The 25,160-nt window shown below is 41.7% G+C and overlaps 1 protein-coding gene across 1 annotated transcript in view; it reads right to left on the bottom strand.

The window, feature by feature from the left end:
- CHSY1 (chondroitin sulfate synthase 1) overlaps nt 1-24,412 on the bottom strand; it is a 75,124-nt gene extending 50,712 nt beyond the window's left edge. The window contains exons 1-2 of the mRNA XM_067755840.1: nt 24,070-24,412; nt 9,824-10,319 (exon numbers count right to left, since the gene is read on the bottom strand). Coding sequence (XP_067611941.1) covers nt 9,824-10,319; nt 24,070-24,392 — 819 coding nt within the window. The 5' untranslated portion in view covers nt 24,393-24,412. The remainder of the gene's footprint in view (nt 1-9,823; nt 10,320-24,069) is intronic.
- Between the last annotated feature and the right edge of the window lie 748 nt (nt 24,413-25,160).

Here is a 25,160-nt window from a genome sequence, read left to right as displayed (position 1 = left end):
TGTTCTTCTGCTATATTTTAAGATAAAGATATATGGATCCCATCTTCTGATAATGTGGCTAAGAGCCCTTTTCTGTCAACTAAACATAAGTTAAATATGCCTCATTATGAGCTTCCAGTAAGAAAGGTGGTTAATATATAAAGCCTAGAATATCTTTAAGATATTCCTACCAAACTTGAACATAATGAAGACGTATCTATCTGCCTTTAGATCCACACCTCACAACCACAAGACTGATATATTAAACAGTGAAACCGTTTCAGAGGTGTTTATGTACCTATGGAAGGTTTTGTCTTGCCACTAAAATAATTACAGGTCCAAAGCAACTGATTTCTCCATTTCAGGTAAACTTTGATTTGTTCTGTCAGAATAGTCTTCTCAGAACTGTAAAAGCAAACAGAGATTCCAAGACCACACTGTTAATACAAATCATATTCAAGTATTTGTTGATATAGGTCAAAATCTATGCAAAGTGCTCAGGGAATGAGTTCTGAAAGGCTAAATTTTTCAGACACTTGAGGATATCCCCCAATAGCATTTCCCGAGCCTTCCCTCTGTGCCAAAGCACTACCTATGATAATATGCATCATCTCAATTAATCCTTGAAACTATCTTACATGGTAGACAATTTCTTATACCATTTTTAAAGGAAATTAAGGTCCAGTGAAGGCAGGTAACCTGCTGTCTGAGATCATGCACCTGGCGAAGAATGAAGCCAAATCAATTGTGATTCAAACCTAGGCCTCTTGTGCCCTAAAGAATGTCCTCAACACTCACTACCTTGTTTCCCCCAGCACTTGAGGGGGAAACCTCACCTCATCCTTCACCTCTTTCCTCTTGCTTACGCCATTCGGGCAACAGCGGTCCCCTTGCTGCATCTTAAACACGCCATACACAAGCTGGCCCTCATCGTCTCTCTGTCTACACCTGGCGCAGCCCACTAGAACGGAAGAGAGCAGGGCCTTCGCCTTCTGCATTGCTGCCTCCATCAAGAACAGTCTCTTGGTCATAGAAGACGTTCAAACTTAATCTGAAAAATGAATGTGTGTGAATACTGTAACTGATGGGTTGCAAGTCTTTCTAATTTTTAGGATACAATTTCCTGACTTCTTCAGTGAGGGTAAGAGGCTACTCAGTGATTTATCTGATTGTGAACAAGCAAAATTTAAGCTGTGAAGCTAAGGCCCCATAATGAATGGTCTTAGGTGACATCAATGAAAGTGGTAGAGTAAAGAACTCCAAAACTTCTCTCCTTTACAAAAGCAAAGACATCATGGGCAAAAATTGTTTCAGGCAACCTTTTCAGGACTCTGGATATTAGTCAAAGGTAATCCAGGAAGCATTTATGCAAGAATAACAGCGAAATTTTGGTAAGAACAGTGAGTTTTGTGACATTTTAACTCGCCCTATTTCCATTCCCAGATCCCTAGCAATGTGGTAAGTTTGAAAATCAACAGTCCACAGTCACGGTGGAAACCAGCAATCTGGCAGCCATGGAAGGGAGCAGAATGGGGCTGGTGATCCTTCAAAACCCCAGTCCCAGAGAACTGTCATTATCTGACCTGTCTAGTGGTTCCCTAAAAGACCTCACTTGCAAGGCTGTCTTTATTTGACCTGACCCACAGTCCTCCCATTGCAAACAGCCTCTTGGTAGGGAAGGGGGGAGATATTTGTTAAAAACAATCACAGGTAATTGTTGAACATCATGCTGCCTGAGCAAGTGGCTAACAGGACAAAACAGGCTAACCAAAAAGCTTAAAGAGAAAAGCTGGGGTATGAGATGTCCATAAGGGGCTTTGAAAAGCTTTAACGTATTCCTGGGAATCCAGAAGGCCATGCACATGCATGGGTCTGTGTGCATGCCCAGGGAAGACCTGAGAAGGCCCTAAGCACTCATCTCTGGTTGACCTTGAGGTTCTGCACAAGCAGGAAGCAGCTAAGGAAGAGTTGAAAACTGTCAGGTGAGTGTTGAAGGCAAACATGAACAGATACACAGAACCCCTGAGCAAAGACTGGAAAACTTATTCGTTCCAGTGCCTAAGGAAATCTCCATGCAATCAGTAGCTGACCACTAAGCAAACCAAGCAGAGATTTTAGTGGCCAAAAACACGAAAAGAATACAGACCTTACAGAATAAGTTCTAAAAAGTCACTAAACAAACAACAGCAACATCATCAAACCATGGACAGAGGGCAGAATCTGATTTCCAAAGTGGTTTATATTATTTAAAAGGTCCAATTTCCAACTAGAAATTATGAGACATGCAAAGAAACAAGGAAGTATTGCTCAAAAAAAGGGGGAAAAGGCAGCCAATAAAGAGAGAGAAATTATAAAAAAGAGTCAAACAGAAATTCTGTAGTTGGAAAGTATAACAACTGGAATGAAAAATTCACAACAGATTTGAACAGGTAAAAGAAGGAATCAGCAAACTTGAAGGTAAATCAACTGAGATTATCCGATCTGAGGAGTAGAAAGAAAAAAGAATAAAGAAAAATAAACAGAGCCTGAGCATATGCATAATGGCAGTCCCAGAGAAGAGTAGGAAAGAGAAAGGGGCAGAAAGATTACTGGAAGAAATAATGGCTGAAAACGTCCCAAATTTGATGAAAAACAATTCACACACCCAAGAAACTCAATAAACTCCAAGTACGGTAAACTCATAAAGAGCCACACCCAGACAAATAATCAAACTCCTGAAAGCCAGAGGGAATCTCAAAGCGACTTATGACATAGGAAGGATCCTCAGTAAGATTAACAACTGACTTCTCAACAGAAACCATGGACACCAGAAAGCCTCCATTCAAAATGTTGAGAAAGACTGTCAACCAAGAATTCTGTATCAACAGAAGCATCCTTCAAAAGTGAAGAAGAAATTAGGACATTCCCAGACAAACAAAAAGTGAAAGAATTTGTCACTAGCAAACCTGCCACATGAGAAATACTGAAGTCTTTCAAACTAAAATGAAAAGACACTAGGCAGTAACTCAAATACACAGGAATAAAAAGTCCAATAAGGGTAACTACACAGGTAAATACAAAAGACAATATAAATGTATTTTTAAAATCTGTATTGATAAGTCTTTTTTTCTCTAATCTGGTTTAAAAGACAACTTCATAAAGTTGTCTTTTAAAAATTATATAAATATAATTATAAATTTATAATTTTTATAAATTATAAATCACTAATTATAAATCTACGTTGATGGGCATACAATGTAGAAAGATATAATCTGTATGACAATAACAGCATTAAGGACTGAGGGGAGAATTAGCTATACAGGAGCAAAGATTTTGTATACTATTGTTATTAAGTTGGTATTAATTTGAACTAGGTTGTTATCAGTTAATGTTAATTGTAATACTCAGGGTGACCTCTAAGAAAATAACAAAAAATAAAGTAAAAGAAATGACAAGAGAGTGAAAATGTATAGAAAATATGTACTTAACACAAAAGAAAGCAGCATGGAGGAACAAAAAAGACATGACATAGAAAACACATAGCAAAATGAGAGACATAAATCCTATCCTATCAGTGATATTAAATGTAAATAGATTAAACATTCCAATTAAAAGGCAGAACTGGCAGAATGGATTAAAAAGTGATCCAACTATATGCTTTCTACAAGAGACACACTTTAGATTCAAAGACACAAATAGGCTGAAAGTGAAAGGATGGAAAAAGATATGCCATGCAAACAGTAACCAAAAGAGAACTGGAGTGGTTGTACTAATATCAGGCAAAATTGACTTTAAGACAAAAATTGTTACTAAAGATGAAAGAAGAAATTTTATAATGATAAAAGGAGTCATCCATCAGGAAGATCTAACAGTTATAAGCATATATGCACCTAACAACAGAGCCCCAAAATATATGAAGCAAAACCAGACATAATAAAAGGGAAAAATAGAGAATTCAACAATATTGAAGATTTCAATATCCAATTTTTAATAATGGATAGAACTAGCCAGACAAACAAGGAAAGAGAAGACTTGATCAACATAAAAATCAACTAGACTTAGACAACAGTCCACACAACAAGAGCACAATACACACTCTTCTCTAGTACATATGGAACATTCTCCATATGTGAATCACCATATGTGATTCTCCATATGTGATTCCATAAAAAAGACTCAATAAATTTTTTTTTTTTTTTTCCGCGGTACGCGGGCCTCTCGCTCTCACGCCGCGGAGCACAGGCTCCAGACGCGCAGGCTCAGCGGCCATGGCTCACGGGCCCAGCCGCTCCGCGGCACGTGGGATCCTCCCGGACTGGGATACGAACCCGTGTCCCTTGCATCGGCGGGCGGACTCCCAACCACTGCGCCACCAGGGAAGCCCTCAATAAATTTTTAAAAATTGGAAATAATACAAAGTATGTTCTCCAACCATATGGAACGAAATTAGATAGAAATCAATAACACAGTGATTGGTCTTAGACTGCTGTGCTTTTCACAGCCGCCTTACTTTCTCTTATTTTTCACTTCCCTTCATGTCTTTCCCACTCACTGCTGACACAGTCCTTACATAATATCCCCCTTTTGGGGGTGCTAATTTGCCCTTCTAATCTATCAGGGGCTTGGAAATTGAACCACCAAACTGCCAGAACAAAAGAATAAGGCTCAGTATAAGACCATGAAGGGCTCTGCCTCGAAGAAACAGGCTGCATTAGTGCTCAGTATTTGAGCATCTATTCTAGCCATTTAGAGGCCTGCCTGGTTCTTGGCCACGTAAGTTAATGGGCAGCCTATAGGAATGAGGAAGGCACCTCTATAACACAAAGCAGGTCTAAGACAACTAGCAGTTAAGAAACATTATTTCTTCTATGATTAAAGAAAAAAATCTCAGGCTTCTGATGTAAGGATGTTCAATACTCCTTTAAAAGCCAGTCAGACTAATAAAGAAGAACTTCTCTTTTCACATATTTTGCTCTAAACTCCAATTCCCCTTGGTGATATGCCTTCCTATAAAAAGAACATCATGGGGACATCCCTGGTGGCGCAGTGGTTAGGAATCCGCCTGCCAGTGCAGGGGAAGATCCCACATGCCGCGGAGCAACTAAGCCTGTGCACCACAACTACTGAGCCTGTTCTCTAGAGCCTGTGAGCCACAACTACTGAGCCCACGCACCACAACTACTGAAGCCCGTGCACCTTAGAGCCCATGCTCTGCAACAAGAGAAACCACTGCAATGAGAAGCCCGCGCACAGCAACAAAGAGTAGCCCCCACAACTAGAGAAAGCCCGTGTGCACAAAAAAGACCCAATGCAGCTAAAAAATAAATTAATTTTTAAAAAAAAGAACATCATAGATCTTACCCTTCTATTTTATATTTAAAATCAGCATCACAAGGTTTTACACTTTTAAGTTTTTTTTCAACTATTTCATGAACATATATGTTTTTGTCTCCTCAACTAGACTAAAGTCTTTGAGGGAGAAAAAGGCCATTCATCTTTCATTCTTCTTTTGCAATTTCCTACCAGTTCGGAGGGCAGTACTTGGGTCATTAATGATCCCTTAATAAATATTAACTGGTTAACTCAGACATCACAACTGGTGTGGCTTGGTGTACTGGTGTATCCCAAACAGTTCTAGATGTGCCAAATAACAATCCCTTTGGGTCTGCAGAGGGCGGGTAGAGTGGTTAGGGGATGGGGTAGCAGAAGCCCTCTCGAGGCAGTTGCCTTAACATGTGTGCCATGATGTAAAAAAGACTGGGAAACATTAGGATAAATGACTGGTTAGAAACACTGCTGAATAGAACTGGAAATAGCCTGAATATCCATTAAAAAAAGATGAAGCTCTTTATGTACCGAAAGGAAAATCTTCCAAGACATGTAAGTGAAAACCAGCAAGATGTGCATAGTATGTAAAACATGCTAACATTCATATAAAAGGGGGAAGATATACAAACTTAATTGCTTATATACACGTAGGTTGTATCTGTAAAGGTGCACTATGGTGGCTGACTCATGAGGGGAACCCAGTGGCTGGAGATAGAGGTGGCAGGACTTATCCTAGTAAACCCTTTGCACTTTCGAATTCTGAACCATATGACAGCATTAGCTATTAAAAAGATAAACTTTTTTTTAAGTTGCCAAATCTATCTATGCTTGTTGCTAACTTTCATTAGTAATGATCATTTTCTACCTAGTCAAACATTGAGTTAAAATAATAAAAGCAAGATCTGGATGCTGGTTACATAGCTATGTCCAGTTTGTGAAAATCCACTGAGCTCTATACTTATTTATGATCTGTGCACTTTTCCAAAGGTATGATATATATATATACTTCAGTAAGAAATGAAAAATAAAATGAATAGATTACTTAGGTCAACTTTCTTTTTGTCCCCTCCTATTAAAAGAGTAGTATAATATTTCATAGATTTGCCTAAATAAAATACTGTGTCAAATTGTTCAATAATGTTCATCAAAAAAAGAAAAAAACTGGTATAACTTGAGTTAGTGATGCTGACCCCATGTGACAAGGGGGAGTCAGGCCTGCCAGCTCCTTCTACCTCTTTTCCACCAGCATTAACAGTCTCAAGGTCCACACTCTCTCTGCTGCTGGGTCCTCACAGTAGATTTTAATAAGCCTTGAAAAGCATTACTAAAAACCGCCTAATGGGTTACCATATTGCAGTCACATTTTTTCATTATGAAAATGAAATTTTTAAAGTCACTTAACAAAAATGCCAAGGTCATAAAAGACAAAGAAAGAGGCTGTGCAAACATCCTAGATTAAAGAGACATGACAATCAAATGCAAGACCCCAGGCTGGAGCCTGTAATGGAGAAGGAAGAGCTGTTACCAGGACTTTACTGAGTCTACAGACAACATTATGTTAAATTTACTTAAGCTGTACTGTAGTGGTATAAGAGAATTTCTCTATTTGTACTCAAAATACATTGACATTATTTAAAGTAAAGGGCCACAAAGAAAGCTACCCATAAATGGTGGTTGGGTAAGTCTATGTCTCTGTACTGGAAGAGGGTGGAGGGGCAGTCAAGCAAATGATAGCACAAATGGAGTAAAACGATAACAGGTTACTCTGGGTATAGGTATATGGATGTTCCTTGCACTTTTTTTTTCTGTAATGTTCCTGTGAAATTAAAATGATTTCCAAATAAAGTTTTTAAAGTCATGTATTAATAATTAGCCACCAATAATAGTCAGAACAGGGACTTCCCTGGTGGTCCAGTGGTTAAGACTGTGCTTCAAATGCAGGGGGCATAGGTTTAATCCTTGGTCGAGGAACTAGGATCCCACATGATGTGTGGTGCGGCCAAAAAAAAAAAAAGTAAATAGTCAAAACAAGCTTAGAAATGAATCTGGATTTTGATTATGACAGTTGCTCCTGAGGAGCCACTTTAATTATGTAAGTGTAATCCCAAGACATTATCTGGGACTTGCAAAAAAAAAATTACACTTTCTGGCTAGGTTTATAATAGAGCTAAAAAAGTACCTTCCAAGACCCAAAGCTTAACATAATTGTCTTTAACATAAGATTCCACCTCAATAATTTCTCATAATGTGAGCCTTAATGGAGAAACTAGATTTACAGAAAGTTTAATAAAAGTTCCTCATCCACATGAGGGTATTAATCTTGCCTGAGTGGTGAACACAATGATAAATCCTAATGACGACTTAGGTTAGAACCTCTTAAGCATTTTCTGTTAGAATAAAAAAGGAAACAGAAAAGAAATCAAAGGTCTAATAAAATGGTAAATGTCCCAACAGAATTCTTAAAAATGATATGGATGAACTCCATGTGAAAGGCAAAACTATATTTATAGAAAAATGTATAGAAAGTTCCTGTGACCCAAGGAAGGGAAGAATTTCTTAAGACATGAAAAACACAAACCACACAGGAAAAGAATGATAAACTAGACTACACTTAAACTCACAATTTGCATATAATAAAAATACCACATTTGCAAGCCACACTCTGGGAGAAGATATTCTCCCACAAAAGGAGAGTCATCTGGTACAAGCCCTGTGGAGACCAAGCCAGCAGTATCTAGAAAAAAATGTGTCATCAGGCATTTAGGGAAATGCAAAGCAGTAGACAGCATCTGAAGCTGACTCAGGAGATCCTGGGCAAGGACAGGGAGTGACCCAGGGAAGGAGCTTCCTCCCCCACCAGATCCTTTTAGCTAATAAGGTCATTTACCAGATGCGTCAAGTCTAACCGGCAGTTCCAAGTGTACAGACAGGATGATTCCCAGCACCCTCACTTCAGGCCTTAGAAAACTTTGGCGATTACATCATAATAAAGGGAAATAGCCCCAAAACTGTCTCCCAACCCCTACACCCCCAAGACAATACTTTCTCACTCTATCTTGGCACTAATGTTAGGTCAGAGCTCTTGATAAACTCAAGGTACTGACTCTGTTGGTGTCTATCTATCAGCGTGTAAGATCTAACAGTATGACAACACTAAGAGATTTTTTAAAATTCTCTCTCAAAGGTAGACCTATCCTCTGCAGTTCTAGCAGGAAGGCTAGCTTCTCAGAGATCAGGGGCAGCATAAAGCACTCCAAAATACACAAGGCATTACACATTTTAAGAATAATGAAACTTGTTAAGGTTATAACTACTTAATTAAGGATGGGGAAAATGCAGGAATACTGCCAGCTGTATCGTGCTTAAAACTGCACGAAATCTCCAAACGGCTTTCCTAGCAGCAAAAATCCATGAAAACAGAATCCCCCCTAGATCCAGTGAGCAATGGCCCATGCATGGGGAGGCGGGGGAAGTACACAAAGAGATTAGAGTGTTCAGTCAGATCACATTTGGGATTTACAATGTTTCTTTTATAACTGGAAACTATACAAAGACTACTTCCTGTATACTCGAAAATGTCCACTTCCCTAAAAGTTCAAACTAAAGAAATAGTGTGATTAGGAGACATTTAAAAAGAAGTCTAGGAGAAAGGCAAGTACAGGCCAGAATACCATTTCTTCACACAAGCACTTTAGAAAATTAACTCAGAAGACAAGCTAACACTTTACATCTGAAAATGCATTTCTTTTTCTTGGGCAAAGGTCTAGCAATTCCCTTTGCTCCTCACAACTATCAGTAGTGTATCAATCTAAACAACACAACCTAAATCATTTTTTCCATTCTGACTAATATCACATCCTGCAACTGTAGGCAAGAGGTGCACATCTGCCAATAAAAACAAAGAGAAATCAAAAGCTAACTCATATTCTCCACAACTATTAAAGAGAAAACATCCCCAAGTAGGTTTCCTTCAAAAAATTGCACCGATGTATCAATATGTTGGAAACTGCCTATTCTGAAAGGAACAACTATATTGCAAACTTACAGATCATAACAACTGTTAAAAAATCAAGGTTTAATATATATGCAAAGCCAAATACTATTGGCTGTTTTACATCATTACTCATTTTATGAATTCAAACATTTAAGTTTCTAAACTGTGTCGGTCAACGTGACCAGATGAGAGAAGTCAGACCTTTGGGAGAAAAGGGACACTCTTATAATCACATCTGCAAAATCAGAAGTCAGATTAGATAAATCTTCTGGAAAATCATGAAAGTATCACTGTGACCTGTATTAATCCTTTTCTTTGGGTCCCAAATGCCATTATTAACTAAGATTTTAGGACAAAAGTACATAAGGTATGTTCTAAAAACCAAGAGAAAAAGTAATGAGAAAATTCAAATTAAAAGAACCAAAGTAAAAATGTATAACTTAATATGAATTTTTAAGCCTTAAAGAGGACATTATCACTAATAGTTTCCTATGACTGGTCCAGACCTAGTAACAAAATCAACAGATTTTCTTCTGTTCTTACCTCATAAGACCAGACGCACTGCACCCCTGCAAACCTCCGGACACACCTTCCCACCTCAACATCCTCGTGGGTTGTGTACATTTCCCGGAGGCACTTGCCGATGTGTGGTACCATTCTCCGGAGAACTTCCCGGCTCATGATCACACCAGGGCCCCCCATGCAGAAGTTCTCACCAGGTTCCAGAGCAAGTTTCCCCATTTCTTCCATGGTGCCCAGTCCTGTCTGCCCAAGAAAGAGGGGTTCACTACTATTCAAACTCCTCAGAAAATTCTCCAGACGGTCTCCTTTGATGTAAACATCATCGTCTGCTCTCATAAACCATTCATACTTGTCCAAGTAGTGGTCATGCATGTACTTGAGCATCATAAAAGACTTCTTCTGGGGTGGGTAGGAGTCGTCCACTCCCCGTAGTGGCACTATTGGAATTGGGATCGATGTGTCTGAACCCTCACTAGAGAAGAATTCGACTTTCCCAGGAATTGTCTTGGACCATGTTCTGGAATTAAAATAAACATCAGTGAGGGAACAGTTTATTCCAGGCTTCCCATTTCCATAAATTCCCATATCTTGATTCATGTTGAATCACTTTGAATGTACATTCAAAAGGATGATAAAAAGCTTCCCCTTAACGGAAGCCCACACTACCGGTATTGCAAAGTCCTAACTCATTTTCAAAAGAATCCCAATGAAAAAGAATGATGAAGTATTAAAATATTTCCCAGATAACTATGTTTTAGCTATGGCTGAAAACCAAATTGCCAAGGCACCAAGTCTAGATATTCAGGTTAATTCTCTGATACTACCAACTCCCTACCTACAAACTCCTCCGCTCTCTAAAACAAAAAATTTTTTTTTAAAAAATTGTTCATTCAATACATTTTCTTGGAATGCTCATCAAGTGCCAAGTATGCATTAGGCCACGGGGATGCAGCGGTGAGCAAAACACAGACCCTGCAGCTGATGTGGAGTCGACACGAGGCCAGTCATACACTTATCCAAGAAAGGTGAGCAAACAAAGGACACCAACCAGACAGGGAGCGGGGAATGCTTCCCTGAGGCGGGTGAACATCAAGGATAAGAAGTAGACCCAGAGTGTGTGTGGGGGGGGCTGTCTTGATGGGGGAAAACTGCAAGGCCTAGCAGCCCTCCAGAGATGGGGGCCTTTATGCTTTAAAGCAGCAGGAAGCCACTGCAGGAGCAAGTCTATCGGCACCATTTTTCCAACAGCATTTGCTCACTTCATGTCTCTGTCGCAATTTTAACTGTCACAATATTTCAAACTTTTCATTACTACTATGTTTGTTATGGCGATCCTTGATGGTACTACTGCAAAAAGAGGCTGATGGTTGGCTCTGTAGGCTCAGATAATGGTTAGCATTTTTAGAAATAAAGGGTTTTTTTGGTTTTTTTTTTGGTGGCTCGCTTCTCCCTGTTCTCTGGATACTAACCGAGCCGGAGTCCCCCCAACCCCACAACCCGCCAGGATCAGGCGACCACGAGGGTCCCAGCTTCTCTTCGGGAGGGGGAGCCACGTTCTCCATACCCAGCTGGGAGTGCCTCGCTGCCTTCCCATTGGCCCAGCCGATACTAGTGCCTTCTGCCATTGGTTGCTGGTTCCTTGATCCCCATTGGCCAGTGCTCATTGTGACCTCACGGACCCATGTGGGAGCGCCACAGCCAGATTGGCTGCTGCACCCAGCCAACTACCACGGAGAAAGGAATTTCCAGAATAGCTGGGGCGGTGAGGCTGATTTAAGGTGGTCTGAGCAATCCCAGGTCCCAGGGCTGCTTCTCAGCTTTTTCCTGGTTTCAGGACTTAATGAAGCTCAGGTTCTTGACATCTCATCGCAGAAAGAATTCAGTGAGAGACAAAGTGATAGGTAAGAAGTGGATTTATTTAGAGAAAACACACTCCACAGAGTGTGGGCCATCTCAGAAAGTGAGAAAGGCCTAGAAATAAAGTATTTTAAAATTAACATATGTACATTGCTTTTTAAACATAATGCTACTGCACCTTAACAGACCAGTCTGATAAGCATAAACATAATTTTAATATACACTGGGAAGCCAAAAAAAAAATTATGACTCGCTTTATTGGGATATTTGCTTTATTGCAGCAGTCTGGAACTTCCAGTTATCTCCGAGGTATGCCTGTATAGCCAATCATAATCACATGATGAGAGCAACTGTAAAACGCATCCTCACTTCAGAGATGTTAAAATGTGAAAAAAAAAAGTGCATCTTAGAATGGATGTAATATAGTAGTTGTAATGTTTTTCCCTTAATGCCTATGGATTTAAAATGGACCTACAGGTCTTATACCATTTACAGAACCCTTAACTAAGAATTCGGCATAAATGAAACCTGATGGGACTACAGATGCTATACTAGGTACTGTACTTCATTTTCACAAAGGATTTGCTCCTGAAAAAATGCATGTAAACATAGTAGGAACGAGGCAATTAATTTAAAGAGAAATCAACCCCTCCTGCAAAGAGAAAAGTCCATTTTAAAATGGGAATGAACACCAACCTACATAAAATATAACTTAAATGCACTCTTCTGACATAGCACCATCATCAGGAGGGAGACAATTTCCCAGTCTGGGCAAGTCAGTGATAACGAAGTTATACCAAGAAGATCCCCCATCCAAGTCAAGAAGCCCCTTATTTCTCCATTCATGTAGAAATGATTTTTGTTTGGCAGAACAATTCTTCAAAAACATAAATAATTTCAGTCCTTGGCAAGTAATAGAGTTCAATAAATACTGCTCACTCGTGTGAAATAAGGGACTTAAATATGCCGTGCATATGTATGAGCGTGCGCACGCAAAAGGGCAAGAAACGAGCTGGCTCTTATCTTTGAGAAATTTCCAGGTGAGGCACACTAACATTCCTACATGCAGAAAAAAAGCAACTTAATCAAAATACAACCAGAATATAATTATTAAGAGGTAAAATCCACAGACATGCTGGAGTTGAAATATACTACAGTTCATGGTACTTCTGAAATAATTTTAAACAAAATAGTCTGTAGTATCTCACAACTGATTTTAAAAGGGTAGTGAATAAAATCAACTTAGCTTTAGCTTCTACCCAACTGGTTCTGTGATTAATAATACAGACCACGGGCTTCCCTGGTGGCGCAGTGGTTGGGAGTCCGCCTGCCGATGCAGGGGACAAGGGTTCGGGCCCCGGTCCGGGAGGATCCCATGTGCCACGGAGCGGCTTGGCCCGTGCACCATGGCCGCTGAGCCTGGGCGTCCGGAGCCTGTGCTCCGCAACGGGAGAGGCCACAGCAGTGAGAGGCCCGCACACCGTAAAAAAATAAATAAATAAATAATACAGACCACATTCAAAGTAGTACTAAAGTAAGTCAACTCCAGAAGCCATTAAAATCCTAAAGCATCATGGGGTTATTTGGAATACAGGGTCGGTAAGACAGCGCTTACATTCAGAGGAAAAACCTGCTCTTGAGACATAATACAGTGTGTGATGGTTAAGAGCATGGACTCTGGAATCAGGCTATTGGGGTGAAAATCTTGGCTTCACTTTGGGCAAGTTACTCTGTGACTCACTTTCCTTATCTGTAAACTGGGGATAATAATAGTACCTGCCTTATAGGGTTGTGGTGAGGGTTAAATGGATTATTACATCTAAAAGAGCTTAGAAGGCAGCCTGGCATGAGGTAAGCATTACTAAGTGTGACTTATTAGGGAATACAAGAGTTTGCAAATAAAATAAGGTACTGAAAGAAAAATGGGGGAGACAGGAAAGTGTGGGCTGAACTTGGAATAGTCAGTCTCAAGATTACACACCAGAGTGAAGGCATTGTGAAAAATGCTGCTTCTCTTATTTCTGGCTAAAAACCTGACACTCAAGCTATATAACAGAGTTCTATCATACTATCAATCTCAAGACAATATCAGGGTAGAAGTCTAAAAAGACTTTAAACTTTAAAAGTGTTCTCACTTAAAACACCAGAATCTTTCATTATCAGACTGAGGATCAAAATTCATTTTGTCTGGCTCTGCTTCCTATGTGCCACCCCAGATAGAATATAGCGATGGAAGCACTAGCAGTACAACCATCAGTGATGTGATTAATACTTCAACTATAACCTGAAATGGTGTAATTTGTCCAGGAAGAGCAACCAGTTAATTTTAAAAACAAACAATCTAATCTCAAACCATCTTTAAAAGCCTCTCTGCAGTTTTAAGGTAACTCCACTGATTATTATCTTTTCCTTTTCAGGTAACCCAAGGAAAAACCTCACATTGCCCTTTTCTGTTCTTAAATGACTGGTAATTTGAGGGAAATCTCTTAATATTGAGCTTTTGTAAATCCTTCAATCTTGGCAAATTATGATCTTTTTACTTAGGGTCCCTTTAGCTTAAATAGCTCCATAAAGAGTTCTGGAACATAAATCATGATTCACCACCCTGGGGAAGGCAGGGGGAGGGCATCAATAATTTCAAAGAAATGAAGGAACTGGTACTGAAGAAGCAAACTGGCCCCCCTTCTGAGACAGAAACAGGTTAGCTTCCTTAATTTTCATAAGCAAATGTCAACTTTGCCATCAACACGTTTGTAACCAGGAGCAAAGAGCTCTCACTTAATTGAAACCACAGAACATTTGCAAGGGCCCCTGCCGGAAAGCTCACTTTTCAATGGACTGATAACCAACTCTTGCTAAAGCACAGATAAAACAACTGAAATCTGAGAGTCCCAAGCTAATAACCTTCCTTTCCTCCAGGCTTCTAAACACTGACCCTATATCAAGTTAAATCACAGTTAAGTCATGCAGCTGGACATTAGCTTCGCTGAGGAATGCCTTTGCTGAGTTAGGATTTAATAACAGTCTCCATTTCTATTCATGTCATTTTAAGAAAAACTACATAAAATACATTTCTGTACGAAACCACATCTACAGCATGACTGTTGTCCTGGGTACACATTCATAATATACAGGTAAATTTTAAAAGCAGACAACAGAATACTTGTGATATGGATTAATAAGGGAACAAAAGTACACATACAAAATAAAATAAAGTACAACTCTACACCAAAGTGTTTACTATGGTTATTTTTGGATAGAGGATCAGAAGGGATTTACTTTTCTTCATGTTTTCTACAACAAATAGAGTTAGGGAAAAAAAAAAAAATTTTAATCCAGGAGAAAGCTTTAAACTAAAAAGCATCCAAAGAAATAAAAATATTTAACAGATAATTTTACTTGTGTAATAAAAATATTTTTTTACTCTAATCAATGGAAAAACTAAAAGAAAACTGGAGTAAGATTGAGTACTTTCTTTCACATTTTCTAAACTTTAATAGTTACAGTAAGTTTTATAAATAAGAACGGGAGATTTTCTGTGAGTCCCCCCAAATCACTATTACATATGTGGTCTGATAGTTACAGTGGTAAGTTTGAAAAGACTCATATGATCAAATCACCTCAGAATTTGGAGTCAAGGAAGGAAGGGAGAATATAGTTTTCCCCTGCAGAACTGATAGATAACAGAAATTAAATGTATACATTTATATTCTTCCCTATTACAGAAAGGATTTAAGACAACTTAACCAAAATGCACACAGGATGAAAAGAATAAGCAAGAAAATTAAGAAAGAAAAACAAAAGTAGGAAAGTTGGAGCAAGGCATGAAGGTGGTGCCTGTAGCAGGGAGGGCAAAATCAGGGTAGTAAGCCTTCCGGCAGACAACCAAGAGAAGTCACAAGACTGTGTCTCACTGTTCGGGGTTAAGTGACATAATGATTCCAGATACTAAGACCTCAGGGAAGTTTCTCCCCTGCATCTATGGTAGAGAAACGGAGCAAATGTACTGAGTACCCTTACAGGAGGCACCATGTGATGGAGCAGCAATCTTAGCTCATCCTCCCAAAAAAGTACATGGAGGACAGTTCTATACTGCCAGTCAGAGCGCCACGGGCCTGGGAGAACTGAGGTCTTCCCAGACAGTCTACCCAATGAGGACTCAAGGCCTTTCCTGGAACTGAAGGAATGCCCCCGGCAGGATATACAAGCCTTATTCAGCCCAGGAGCACTGCACTTAGCAGCAGGTTCCCCCTTCCGTGTATGTGGTTTCCGGATATGTGGCTTCCTCTTTTAAAATTTTTAACTGTCTCACTGGATATGACCTTATGATATGAGCAATCTCAAATTCTTTTTAGAAGTAGGTGGGGAAATATATAACGGGGATCATAAATGTTGGGGAAAATTTTTAAAGGAAAAATCAAATTAGACTCCTTACCATTAATCCTGAAAACTAGACTTAAGGTAAAAGCAAGCATTAAAGAGCCTTCCTGGCCCCTTCTCCCAGTAAAGATGTTGGAGGGTGGATTACAGCTTCCCACCTCAACAACGGCCTGGGCACTAGCCCAGGAGGCAGTTCCAAGGTACTAACAGCTCAGTGCAACCTGCCCTTTGAGCCTAGGTTCACAGCAAACAATAGAAATACTCATCAACAAACAGACCACAAATACGCTCTCTTTGAAACACAAGAATTAAAATTTGGAGTGTTAATGGCAGAAGGCAAATTCTGATCTTGTGGTCCATTTCCAAAGCTTCAAGTCTTAGAGGGCCACTTTGCATACATTGACAGTTTATATTTTGCTGCTGTACACTTAGAAGCGTAAATACACAACTAATTCTTAGTCATGCATAAACAAAATGTTTTCAAATATAATTCTAAGAAAAAAAAATCAGTGTTGTTTAATGTAAACAATAAAACCACCCTGAACCACAGCCAACTCCTGTGCAAGCCAGTCTTCTTCCTCTGTTGAGGTGTTCCCTGGCATCAAGACCGCTTCCCAATCACCAACACCCAAAAGGAGTCACGGCGTGCAGGGCAGTGGGTTGAGGGCATCAGACTCTCAACCTATGACAACTTCACAAGGTGTGAGAGGCACCAATACCCACGTTTTACAGATGAAAAGACTGAGGCTCAGAGCCAGGTAAGTAATTTGCCCGAGATCACAAAGCTAAAAGATGTGGAAACCATGACACAAGTGGGGTCTGATTCCAACACCTCCACTGGCCAGCCTACTGGCTTGTTCATCCCCACACCTGTCTGCCCACATTTGTTCTGCAGTCCCACCTCTACTGCTAAGGCTGAGAGAACAGTCATCAGAGATAATGAGAGAAGGCTTACACCCACTTCAGCCACCTCCTCCCACTGTCTGCCTGGCTGAGACCTGCCTGTCAAGGACACCTTTAGAGTTTGGTCTGGTTTCGAAGGCCAGAAGACTTCATTCAAACGTTACTTTCTGAAACCCTCATTCCATGTTTGGGTCCCTCTGCCACTCTAAATCCTGCCCAATTATTTTCTGGTATTAGGTTGGAAACACACAGAACAAAGTTTAACAGAAAATCAGCACCTAGGTTCAATTTACAAGACAATCATTTTAATGGCATTAGTATCTACATTTTCAATAATTCTCAGGTTTTGCAAGCCCAGAGTTCACATCAAATCAGAGCAGTCTACACCTTATTTTTAATCATTCACATTAAAATGTACTCAAGTACAGAAAAAATATAGCAGCCCTGAACGCTTCAGGAAATGACACTGAATTAAGGTGAGACGAACAGTTTCACTACTTTTACACTGTAACTTAGTTTCAGTAACACCTTCCTCCAATTCTATCCAGAACCAGAAGCCAAAAAGACACTGACAATAAAAGACGAAGGCACTGGGGCTTCCCTGGTGGCGCAGTGGTTGAGAGTCCGCCTGCCGATGCAGGGAACATGGCTTCCTGCCCCAGTCTGAGAAGATCCCACATGCCGCGCAGCGGCTGGGCCCGTGAGCCATGGCCGCTGAGCCTGCGCGTCTGGAGCCTGTGCTACGCAACGGGAGAGGCCACAACAGTGAGAGGCCCGCGTACCGAAAAAAAAAAAAAAAAGATGAAGGCACTGAATACTTATATGAATATACAAAAATCCTCACATTAAAAACGCTGTCACCTGATTCTCCCAAGTATCGCCTGGAAGGGTGAAGTTACAGTAACTGAGGAAATACATTTACAATACCCAAATACATGTGTTAACCCTACATTTTGGGGCAGGATTAACTGTCATTTACTGAAACAAGAATGACCCTAACTTGAAACCCTAGGGAACCCAGGGCCAACATGCCATCTGTGCTCAGCAGTCTTGCAGGTACTTACAATTTAACACACTCAAAACTTCACTCACATTTCCTCCCAAGAGCTGTCACCTCCTTTTTCTTTTTTAACTGTAGTTATGTAGCTTTATTACAAAGTGTTCACTGTAGAAAAACTCAAAAATACAAGAACGTGCCAACATGAAAAATCATTCAGCATCGTGGTATGTATATTCTTTTACATTTTCTTTTCTATGTCACATAAACACAAACATTTATTTAGATTTTTAAAATGGTCTCATATGGGCATACAATTTTAAAACCTACTCTCACTAAGATATATTATGAACCTCTCCTCATTCCAATAAACACATTTCAGCCACATCTTTTTTTTTTTCTCTCTTTTTTTTTATATTGGAGTATAGCTGCTTTACAGTGTTGTGGTCACATCATTTTTTAAGGTTAGAGAAGTAGATCACAGCATGGACAGATTAGTGAAATCAATTATGATCCATAGCTCCTAATACAGGACACCAAAGATACTTGCAATTTCCACTTCATAACATACATCCTTGAACACATCTTTAAATTCCTTTGGAAAAATTTCTAATGGAATTACTAGCTCTCAGATCCCAGCCCTTTCTCATCATCCCTTCACTACTTCCTGCTATTCCACATTTCCAGGAACCTGTTGTCATCTCTGCCTCAAAAACTCCTGCTCATCTTTCAAGACTATGCAAGGGAAGAGGGGTAAGAATGTGAGTGAGACCCACCTCGATCCCCTTCTCAAGTCAATGCAGGCCTCTTTCTTCTGTACCCACACAGTAATTAGTCCAGGCACCCTGTGAGCCCTATCACTCAACAGTATTGCTTGTTTCCTTCCCTAGATGATGAACTCTGCAGGAATGGAATTATTAATCCATTTTCAAAAACTGCAGCTTAATTAATGGATGGGGGAAAGTGAAATTGCCAATGCAATAAAAACACAATCATGTATACTCTTCTACTGACAACTACAACTATCCTTGGAATATTCTGTTTGAGAGCATCAAGATCTGGAACCATGACACAATACTAAAGTCATTTTCAGGACCACAATTTTCACCAGTTTTCTTATACAGGTAATTTATAACGTGAAATGGGTTGTGCCCCAAAAGTTCACTTACAGGTTGATTATTTGGATTATAGAAGCCTTTCAGTAATTTTTTTGCCAAACTGAATTCTACCTGAGAAAGCAAGCCTTGCTCTAAACTGTTTCAAGATAAACATGGTTTACTGAGTTCAAGAAAGAAGGAACTCTGAGATCTGCTCATTAAGGTTGGTAAAAGGAACAGTCTGCCTTCATTTAAAGCATTAGGAAGAGGCCATTAACTGATAAAACAACATTTTGCAATAAGATTCCTATATCTAAAGCTAGTGTTTCTCAAACTTTCTTACCACAATTCCCTATAGACTGATGCTAATCTTTAATAGTGCCCTTTATCACTCCTGGGGCAAAGAAGGGGAACCACCACCTCTTTCTTCTGAGAAAGAACAAAACAGTTCCCCGTCTTCAGCGCAAGGGAAGCAAGAATCGAGATAAATAAAAGGTGTTGAATTAGCTTAGTGTTCTGGGCACAAAAATGGACTAAAGAGCTAAATATGAATGCTTTCTCTTTTTTATCAAACCATTAATTAAAAAAAAAAAATCTAGCACCAAAACTCTCCCAGCAAGAACAGGTAAGTATAGCCAAGAAATGTTTGAAACAGAAAAGTAACAAAGTAGAACTTGTGTACTGGATATTAAAATATTATTCAACCTCCAATAACTTCAACAGGTAGTACTGGCACAAGAAAAGACAGAAAGATCAATGAAACAAAAGAGCAGGTCCAAAAACATACCCAGGAATTTTGAGTATGATGAAGATGGCATTTCAAATTGGTAGGGAAATGGGAGCTTATTCAACACATGGTGCTGAGACAATGTATCATTTGGGGTAAAAATGAGGTTGAGGTGATTTGTACCCCTTCTAGAATCAGAAACATGTTACTTTAAAAAAAAAAACCTCTCCAGGGCAATAAACTTCCTCAGCTTATGGGGAGAACAACCCTAAAACCAGAAAGGAAAAGACTGGACTACATGGACATCTAACTTCTGTATATCAAATGATGTAACTAAGAAAAAAGAAAAAATATGGAAAAAATACAAATTGCAGCTAATAACAAAGGAACCCAGCCAGGGATTCTGATGAACTGTCATTAACCAGCATAATAACTTTGGAGGAACCACTGTACCATTTTAAAGTGAAATTACCTAGAACACAAATACTTTGTGGATGAGTTAAAAAATAAAAAAAATCTTATATGTTGATTTGTAGAACACCACCCTACCCAGAACCCTAAGGGAATTTTAGTTTAAGACAATCTCAGAGCTCCCAAACTGCAATCACTTCAGATATAAATCTTTTCTCAATTCTTTTTAAAATTCATTACATTTATAAAGCTAAGGATACATCCACCTGTTCCTGTGCAAAACCAGATCTCTGCTGACTTACCTCCTTCCCCCTAAATCTATTCCTCCTCTAGTTTTTCCCACCTCAATAAATGACACCACCACCCACCCTTTCTTTCAAGGCAAAATCCTAGAAGTCATCCTTGATTCCTCTCTGCCTCACTCCTCACAAGCATTCTGTCAACACATCTTCAACTCTGGCTCCAGCATATATCCTGGAACCATCCTCTTCTCTCCATCCCCATTAATATCACTCCAGTCCCAACCATGCTCATCTCCACCTGGACCATCTCCTAACATCTCCTTACTCCCCTACAATCTATTCTCCACACAATAGCAAGAATTAACTTTTCAGAATATAACGCAAGCCCTCCCTTTCCCATCTAAACCCTCCAAAGCGTTTCTAATTCACTTAGAGTAAAATTCCATAAGACCAGACACTATCAGCCTCATCCTCTTTCTTTTATTGACCTTCTTCAAGTTCCTTTGCAAACTGGTTCCTGCCTTGTAATTTACCAACTCTTCCCTCTGCCTAGCACGCTCATCAATGACATTCCCACAAAGGCTCCTCATTATCAGATCTTGGCCCGAACACCACACTCTCGGAGGCCTTCCCCAACAACCTAACAGAGAGAGACACCACCCCACCCTGTCCCTACCCTGCTCTACTTTCTTCACAGCACCCATCACTAGCTGAAATCCTCTTTTTGGTGTCAGCCCCTCCCACTAGAACAGAAGCTCCATGAGAACAAGCATCTTCACTCTTGTGTTCCCCAACACTCAGAATCCAGACCCAAGGGACTATGCATGTATTTGCTGAACAAAGGGACAAACCCTAAGTGTATGGGAACATTCTGATGAACCAGGATCACTCCTGTCAACTTAACAGCTATGGTATCTGCTCAGTGCCTATGAGGGAGTTACCCTTGCCCTGTCTCTGATGGGCTACACTTTGAGTTTTGTTTTGCCTGCTTGTTAAAATCTGTTTCTTGCCTGCTTTCAGCTGTCACTGCACTGCTAACATCTCTTGGTGATCCCTCTCCCCCACTGTAAGCATATGGCAGGTCTGAAAAGTAAAAGTCAGTAATGATGGGCTCTTCCATCATTAAAGTGCACCAACTTTAGTGCAGACAAGTGTATCTCCTTGAATTTTTCGAAGGCTTTAGCTCCTTTCTGGGTCTCAGACAGTTTCTAGTCCCTAGATCTGAATTCTGACATTTTCAATATCCTAGCATAAAAGTACATTATAGTACCATCTTACTAAAAACACTGCCATCCCCTTCAACCCACAAGCCAAACAATAATTTTATTTTAATAAACAAAAACAAAAAACACTGAGGTTTTTTCCTAAGCTAAAGAGTGAATCTGCCTTTCAAGGGAGATGTAAAACTCAGTGCCAAACTAGAGTTCTACCTTGTGCTAGAAGATTTAATCCAACTTGTATACTGCATGAAATTTCCAATTTAAGAGCTGAATGTGGACTTTTTGGCCCAGGCTGCAAAGCACAGCAAAGCCATAAGCATAAGTTACATCCTATAACCTCCATCCCAATTCTGGCCTTCCCCCAAAGTTCCTTAAGTCTAAAATCGTCTTGTGCCATCTCCTGCAGCCAGTCTAAACACAGAGTTGACAGGCTGAGAAGCAGAGGACCTTAACCAGCAAAGCAGGTCCACCCCCAGGCTCCAACTAATATGACTCCTTAAGATCAGAGAGATACAAGAAAAGGTATGCAGGAAAGCTGACAGAATTACTAAATAGTATACACCACTTCCTGGTAAGGGTTTTATCAAAAAGGCAGAGTTGCCACAAAGAAGGGTCAGAGGGCAAATTGTGTTTCTACTTTTCCCTAACTGCCTTAAAGAAAATAAACAATGAGATAAAATCCTACATCCAAAAAAGATGAGGTAGGAGATTTGGAAAGGAGGCCAAGAGTAGAGCCTCAAGCATGGGCTTTGGGAAAAGATCATCTCCAAGTGTTAAATAGTAGGTCCAGTTTGCCATACATTTTCTGAGTATTGCTGGTGTACCAGGACCCCTACTAGTCTGTATATATTGATTTGGTATCTATGAAAATGTACTTGTTTGGGGGGCAGGGAATCACACCGTTTACTATTTGAACAAACTACTTTGGTAACTGTCCCAAAGTTGTGATTTCAAAGGACTTGTCACCAAACTGGAGTCATGTAGATTTACTTTCAAAATCATGCTGTAAACAGCTCATCCTCATTTTCTGATGCAGACATTTCTTTTTTCAAAAAGCACATGTACACCTGAAACACTGTAAAACAACTATAATTCAATGCAAAAAAAACCAACAAAAAGCACAATTCGTATAAAATTCCAGATAATTCATGATAGATCCGGGAGAAAACCTTGATCTGCGGGTTCCCAAATCACGATCTTGGTCAAATTTATGCTACCTTTTCTAACCTTTTCAGGCACTCAGGACCCTTGCTGGCAGAACCTGGGCTCTGGACTTAAACAAGATCCCAATGGAAACACACAGGAATGAGGAATCAATGCACTGAAAGGGCAGACATTCTCTACTGCTCTTTCATCTTCCTTTTCAGTCCTTTACTTCCCCCCATAAAGGAAGGGAGATCCATATATGTTCTTCCCCTCACAACATTTAATGCCTGAAAATTCAGACCAGAACTAGAGTTAAAAGCTGAAGTTATAAAGATACTGGTTATAAATTAAGAACCAACAGCAACCAGCTTGGTCTTGCTCAGCAATGACTGCTCTAAGAGTCCATTCCCAGATGACCTCTCGCGCATTGGTTTGCTCTGTGGCTGGATGAATCCCAAATCTTACCTGTAGAGTAAGCATTTCTGTACTTCACACATATAAGGTTTCCATTATATCCCTTTATTGAATCTACATCCCTCTTCTACCTCAAATTCATTCCAATACAAATCTGCCATTCCAAAATCATCTCTCTTTCTCGCTTCTAAAGATTACTTTGGCTAATCCCTTTGTTAATCCTGAACATGATTCCAGCCACTTTTCTAACTCATATGGCCAACCAGGGCCCAGACACCGAATAACACACACATCACTCAATTGGGTTAGTTAACACCAAATCTACCATGGGCCAGGAACTGCTTTTCCCAAAGGTTCTCTTTCCAATTATTCAACAGACTGGCGGGGCTGAGTATGCAGTGGGTACCCGCTTCCATTTACCGAAATGAGTCCAACAGTGAAACCTACAAGTGTAAGGACTCTAGATTAACTTACATGGGCTCTAGTTCTACAAAGGTAAAGGTGAAGATTTCAGAGACTCAAATAGTAATCCCCACTGCCATCACTATCACAAGTACTGTTCTAAGTTTTCCCAACAACCTTACGAGGGAAATGTTCATTAGGGCTCATTTAACAAAGGCGAGGACTCGGACGAGAAAAGATGAAGTCCCTTACGTCAGGGTGAGGACCACACCCAGAGGGGCCACCCTGGTCCATCTGACCCCAAAGTCCTTCCTTCTGCACGTTGCGCTCACCATCCCGCCTCTGACCTCTGCTGCCAATGTCCGACATCGCCCGCGGGGCATCCCGATCCCACGGGCCACGGGTAGACCCGCTGGGCAGTCCGCTTGGATGCTGGATGCAGGAGGCGGTGCCCGGAGACCAGGGTCTCACCTGTAGGCAGCCACCGCGCGGGTCTGCAGGTATTTCTGGGCGGTCATGACTCCCACGAAGAGAAAGTTGCTGTCGTGCGGGCCGCCATCCTGGGCCCTGCCGTGCGGCCAGAGCTGCTCCCCGCGCGCATCCCCGCGCGCCCCTCCGGCATGGGAAGCCGCGGCCGCCTGCCCAGGCCGGCAGCCCTCGGGACTGGCGCGGAGCCGTGGGCCCGCTCGCTTCAACTCGGAGGCGCGGGGCAGGACGAGCCGCGAGGCCAGCACGAAACCCAGCACGAGCCCGAGCAGCACGCTGAGCCAGGCGCGCCGGCCGCGCACTGCCATGCCAGCGCCGCTCCGCCCGCCGGGCCGCCGCCGCCGCCGCCGCCGCAGGCTCCGCGCGCCCTCAGCCCGCCGCCCCCGCCCGCGGAGGCCAGCCCGCCCTAGCGCCTCGAGGCCCCGCCCGGGCAGCGCCGAGGCCGCCGCGGGCCCGCCGTGCCCATCGCAGCCCTCGAGCCGCCCGCAGGCCCCGCGCCGGCGCTTTGTTCCGCACGCCCACCCCCACAGCCGCGGCCTGTGCCTTTAAGAAGGGACCATGCCCGGCGCGCGCCGGCGGCGGCTCGGGCGCAAGGCGGCGGCGGCTCCTCCCGCTCGCGCTCGGGGGCAAGTGGCCAGCGCGACGGCGACGGCAGTGGCAGCCGAGTCCGGGCCCCCGTCCCGCCCAGCCCGCGTCCCCCAGCTGGCTCGGCTCCGCTGGCGCTGCGCCCGCCCCGGTCCTCTTCGTGGCCGGCGCCTCCGCAGCACATCCTCCGGCTTAGCTCGCCATTGCAACAGGAGTGCCTCACGTCACGCACGGCGCGTTATGAAGCGGCCCCGGCGGCGGCGGAGCCTGGCCCCTCTCGGGATCCGTCCGCGTCGCCCGATTGGCGCAAAAGTGAATGGGGGGCGGTTCACGTGGCCAAAGTTTGACCAAAAAAAAAAAAAAAATCAGCCCTTCGGGCGGGCGCGGAGCCCGCCCCGCCCCGCCCCGCCCCGCCCCGCCGCGCCCGCGCGGTCTGCGGCCAGGCCGCCTGGGCTGAGGGGGCGTGGGGCCGGGTTCGGCGCCGGCGGGGG

This window comes from Pseudorca crassidens, chromosome 1, assembly GCF_039906515.1.
Source record: "Pseudorca crassidens isolate mPseCra1 chromosome 1, mPseCra1.hap1, whole genome shotgun sequence".
NCBI lineage: Eukaryota > Metazoa > Chordata > Mammalia > Artiodactyla > Delphinidae > Pseudorca > Pseudorca crassidens.
This window is presented reverse-complemented; position numbering and strand designations above follow the sequence as displayed.